Raw genomic sequence first — 5,734 nt, forward strand, 5'->3', positions numbered from 1 at the left:
TGGAAGCAGACGGCCACATCTTTCTCTCCTGGAGCAGCTGGCAGCATAATGGTTAAGAGCTTGGCTACTAACCGAGAAACCTGAGTCATCCTTGACCCTTCCCTTTCCTTCACCCATCCATGCAATCAAGAACCAAATCATATCAAATCAACCTCTTTAATATCTCTCAAATGCATCCATTTATCTCTATCCTCAATACCAAAATTTCAGTGATAATCTTCCCTCTTCTCCTTAACTAGTCTCTACCAACAAACTGAGCTCCCTTCTAATCCATTCTTTCCCACCAGTGTTAGAATGATCTTTCTCTCCCCAAACCCTGCACTTAATATAGCTCATTTTACACTATCTTGTAATCATTTGTATTCCCTGCTTGAATATAAGCTCCATGAGTTCAGGGATTTTTACCTTGGTCATGTTTATATCTGCAGCATTAAGCATAATATCTGGCATATAAGAGCACTCTATAAATGTTGAATAAATGAGTAAGTGGACTTAGATTCAGCCTGATGGTTAACAGTAGCTCAATAAACAGGTACAGGAATGACTCAAAACATTAATTTTATTCAGGAAAATTCAGGTTACTTAACACATTCTCTGGATACAATCTCTTATGTTCCAGGATGATTTAACCCCTATAAGACTTAAAAACTACCACAAGGCTGCAAAGTGTCTCCTCACCATTTAATAAGGAGAAATAGTTCTTCAATTTCTAGAGCTATCCCATTTTCCCCTACCTTTTCTAAATACATCCCTCTATGCTAAATAATGCCTCAAATTTTTGGTACAAATTTGATAGAGTATTCAATGTGAAGGAGAAATAAATGACTGTAAGGCATTTGGTAAACTATGTCCACAGAAGTTTGTGCTTCCCCATGGTGAGATGATGTCAGAATATGACACAAAATGATGTGATGTCATAAACCCCTAGAACACACTGAACCATATAAAATACGGTGGTTACCTTGGTAAGAGAAACATTTGAACAAAGCCCGGGACATGACTCTTTTCATTTATGTCCTACTTTTGTCTATTTGGACAAGTACTTGTTTCAATACAAGCCAAAGTAATGTATCTTCTACTGTATCTCCCACTGTATCTCATACTGTATCTCCAACTATATCTCCTTCTGCAGGTATGTGCCTAACCTTAAAACTTCTAAGTTATGATCTATCACAATCTGCCTTCAAACAATTAATCAAGCTAACTGGGTTTAAGAAATCTGCTGTTTCTCTGATCCTAACATTAGTAGGTCTTCAAGAATTTCTAAGACAATAGCTGATAGTTTTACTTTTGAGTGAAAATCAAAGTAACACATAAGCATAAGGAGTACAGACTTATGGTCCCCCTTCACTCTCCTTCCCCACTCAATCTACCTAACCCTCCAAACTAGATAATACTATATGAATGAATCTGGCATGGGACCTAACACAGTAGATTGTCAACAAGGATTTGTTCTTGGCCCATCCCCTTTCTCATCACACACATTTACACACACACTAACACTCAAGTGCACTTACACATACATGACATACACACATACTAAAAAACCTAGGTTAATGGGATGATTTAGCCATAATTCAGGGGTAACCAAGGCAATGCTACTGACTAGCCAGAAATGCCTCTCAGATCTGGCTTCTAGACTGTGGCTGGGGATGGGATAGTGGGAACAAAATGACAGTGGAACACCTACCTGGCTTAAAAAATAATAATCCATTAATGAAGAGACTCAGTTTTGACCTACTATAGCAAACCATTATCAAAATGGAAGAATAATTGGTTACTTAACACATTCTCTGGATACAATCTCTTTGACAGGAGCTACACAACTTCAATCAATGGAAACAAAAATGGACGGTTTTAGGAAACGTCTACTTGTTATTATTACTGGTGTTATGATCATAGCCTTTATCTTTACCTGTTTTTGTTTTCTCCATCATAACTGTATGAGCGACGATGTCCCCAAAGGAAACATGTAAGTTTTACACCTTTAAATTAAGAATACAAAGTGTGTGTGTATACATGTAGTGGAGGTTTCCTTGCTGTGGTGGTTACTTAATATTAACTTCAGGCTTTTAAAGAGCTACCAATCTCTCCCGGGTAAATGCTTTCACTTAAATGATATCAGCTCCTAAATATTTTCAAGTATATTATCAATGTTAGCCAAAGCTGTCTCCCATTTAGGGCTCAGCTGAGCCCCAGGCTATTAATTTCATTATAAAGTGAGTCTAGCAAGAGGATGGGAGTATCGAAGTAAGAAAGGAGCATGAAGAGGAGTGGGAGAGAAGGAATTGGGTCTCCACATCCCAAAGATAATAAAACATTTTGGGAAACTTATGATTTTAGGATTGAGTAGCATGAAAAATTGTTCACTGTTGTTGCTCTCATGATCTCAGTCTCCACCTTCCCTACAGGAGGATCAGGCTGGCCCTGATATACTGGTTCCCTAAGAATTTCCCAATCCAAGGACTAATGATTAAAATGTCATATCAATGCTCTATTCCTTTAGCTTTGGGGGAATATTGTGAAAATAAACATGGAGAGATAGATAACTTGACGGTATAAATAGGATAGGAAAACAAAAACTGTTCTAAAGAGCTTATTTTTTCTTGTGTCAAGTTATTGGCTTATGATTTTTTTAAATAAAATTTTAATATCTGGAATAAATGAAATGCACATTCTCTCTCTCTGTTTCTCTGGAAGCAGTAGGTATTAAATAATTTTGTATCATTCCATATGTAGTTTATGTGATTATCTAATGTGGATGAAACAGTAAAATACTCTTAAGACAAAGAAAAAATTATACAACGTGACTACATATCTGTAGCCTGAGTCATTGCTTCTGCCACAATCCAATTCTTACTGTGTTCAGTTTTCCTAACAGAGAAAAAAAAAAACACCAAAGTTTTAAACTGACACAGTATCCTATGTTCTGATGACAGCAATAATATTCTTTTATTTTAAATTAGCATACTCCAAATTTTCTATATTTTCAGGATCAAGAAAGAAGGGATAGTAGCCAAATCATCCAAATTATCACCCAGTGAATCAAAGACAGCGAGTCCATGCAGTCCAGAAAAACAATCCATGCTATCCTGTAGAGACAAGTTATCTCAGCCATCAAGTCCAGCAAAATCATCCATACCATCCAGTGCAGAAAAATTACTCAGGCCATCGAGTCCACAAAAGTCATCCATACCATCCAGTACAGAAATGTTACTCAGGGCATCAAGTCCAGAAAAGTCATCTATACCATCCAGTGCAGGGAAGTTACTCAGGTTATCAAGTCCAGAAAAGTCATCCAGACCATCCATTGGGAAGTCATCTAGACCATCCATTGGGAAGTCATCCAGGCCAACAAGTCTAGAAGAAGTATTCAGGTCATCCTACCTAGAAAAGTTACCTAGGACATCCAGTATAGAAAAGACATATAAGCTAACTCATACCCGTAAGCAAGTCAGTCGAATCTATTTATCCTATTCAGATAAGCCAGTCAGGCCACGTTGTCCACCCTGCCCACAAAATCAAATCTGGCCACCCGAGTCATCCAGTCTACCCAAACTAGCCAAGCCACCCAGACATCCTAATCCAAAAAGGTCAGGTAGTAGAGATAAGACAGACATGTTATCTAGGCCTCTACTCCCCAAGACTTGTCGATGCTACAAGGAAAGATGCCTTGTTTGCAAAACTTCTGAGCCTTTGCTCAATGAAATTTCTGAGGCAAAGAACAACATTGCTCAAACCCTACCATTTTCAAGTGAAGTGAAGTATTTATCCCAGTCCTTTCATAAGGTAGATTCCATGGACAATGCACTATGTAATGATGTGAGTGACATTGATATGATGACACATGACAGTGATGATGACAGTGATAGGGAGATAACCATCATTTGTAACATAAAGCACAATGAACTTCTCCCTATGCCCACTCGAAATAAGTAAGGGCTCAATAAAAACAAAATCCAACTATGAAGACATAAACTTATGGCAATATACTATTTTAGGTTCACTACCCCTCAAGACACCGACAGAAGGGAAAATCTACCAATAAAGGGAAAATCCCCAGACAATCACTTTTGAGATTAGCTCTATCCATCTTGGAGGGAATTTACTTGAAAAATAATAATTAAATGCATGGCATAACAAATAATTATTATTGTCTTATTATTGCATTTTGGAGGTATAAGGCTCTTTCAATGTACCTTACTTAGATCTGGTCACTTGGATGGAAGCCATAAACACACACACACACACCTAGAAAGGAATTGCAAATATGGGTACCCTAGACTCCTCCTTCCCTTGGATTAACCCTCAGTTGAAGTCTCAACCTTATTAAGTTTATTTTACAATGTTTACGTGTAGTCCTTACAGTCTAAGACTCTCTTTTTCTGAGTGCCTAGTGCTTGGTGGAAATGGCCCTTGTGTGCTTGACTCTGGATGAGTTGAGGAAACTCCTGACAGCCATTATTCCTAACACCACTGCCTTCTGTGGCTGCTACCTAAAGGGAGGGCCAGGGTGTTGGTCTAGGCTGCAGTATCCGCACCTGGAGCTCCACAATATCACTCTAAGTGTTCCAGTCTTCATAACTCTCAACAAGGCTTTTCACTCTTTTCGTTACCCTTCAAAATGGTAAAAGAGTTCTCCCTGGTATGCATTCTCAAAAGGTTCCAGTTGGAGGTCTGCTCATATTACCCACATGGTACAGCCCCTCTCTGAATTAGCAGGGGTGGGCAGCCAAGAACAGAATCTTGGAGTTATAACCTTTAACTTCCCCACTGATAAGATGTTAATCTCACCTTCTTCCAAGGGAATGGCTGAGAAAAGCTAACAAAATCCAGGATTCTAAGCCTGTATTCCAGTATAGTGCAGTTGATCCCACATAACATATAGTAGGCATAATTTAAATGCCAGTTGCTGGCATGTATTGATGTGTACTATTTGTCAGGCACTGTACTAGTCCCTTTATGTCTCATGGGTCCCAAGGCCACCCTCAAGTTTGCTTAAGTGTCACTGTTCATGAAAGCCCATTTGAGTCCCTGGGTGTGAGGTTTTTAATGATAGTTGGTCACATAGGCACATCATGCTACACGACCAGCCGTGGCACCTGAAACCCAGAAACCCAACCATGAAACTAGGTACGCGTCACCAGTCTTTAAGTTTGTGCAAAGTAATGCTGACAAGCTGATATGGCATGGTCCATTGCTCCAGGTGTACAAAACATAATCACCACCCATTAACATAAACAACATTCTGAAGGCCACAGTCCCAGGGGTTAGCCAAGGATCAATCATGGTTCAGGTTCCCTTGGAGACATGTGAGGACTGAACAACCAGACCTGTTCTGTTAACGCCTCACTCACACTTTACATATCTCATTTAATCCCCAACAATTCCCCATTATATGGAGGATTATATGAATAAACCGAGTCTCAGAGACATATAGTAAGATAACATCTAGTAATTGGTTGAACTGAATCTACGACTGGCTGATGCTCAGTTTTTCATTATACTGTACTGCCTTGTTATTACCAGCTACTGGGATACCTGATTATTCACAGATCACCCAATCTGTTGGTGGCAGCAAAATCCCTACTTGACTTTTAAACAGTTTGGGCCATTCTCCTATCCTGTCAGGGCATATAAAGGTGCCTTGTGTTCTTTCAGACTTCCCCATGACCTCTGCCCCTACACAGATGTTGTCCCTGGGCCTGTACCCATAAGGTCATCATCAAAATCA

At 39.3% G+C, this 5,734-nt stretch overlaps 1 protein-coding gene across 1 annotated transcript; it reads left to right on the forward strand.

Moving 5' to 3' along the window:
- Positions 1–996: 996 nt before the first annotated feature.
- On the forward strand, positions 997–3,939 carry CUNHXorf66 (chromosome unknown CXorf66 homolog). Its single transcript, XM_004380963.1, has 3 exons — positions 997–1,082; positions 1,814–1,972; positions 2,994–3,939. Exons 1-3 carry the CDS (start codon positions 997–999, stop codon positions 3,937–3,939), a joined length of 1,191 nt encoding a protein of 396 aa, XP_004381020.1.
- The last annotated feature ends 1,795 nt before the right edge of the window (positions 3,940–5,734 follow it).

This window comes from Trichechus manatus, unplaced genomic scaffold, assembly GCF_000243295.1.
Source record: "Trichechus manatus latirostris isolate Lorelei unplaced genomic scaffold, TriManLat1.0 scaffold00079, whole genome shotgun sequence".
Lineage (NCBI taxonomy): Eukaryota > Metazoa > Chordata > Mammalia > Sirenia > Trichechidae > Trichechus > Trichechus manatus.

Coding starts and splice junctions, on each gene's coding strand:
- CUNHXorf66 (XM_004380963.1), top strand. CDS start 997: ATGACTCTTTTCATTTATGTCCTACTTTTGTCTATTTGGACAAGTACT. Junction 1,083..1,813: donor AGTAATGTATCTTCTACTGT/ATCTCCCACTGT, acceptor AATCTCTTTGAC/AGGAGCTACACAACTTCAAT. Junction 1,973..2,993: donor GATGTCCCCAAAGGAAACAT/GTAAGTTTTACA, acceptor CTATATTTTCAG/GATCAAGAAAGAAGGGATAG.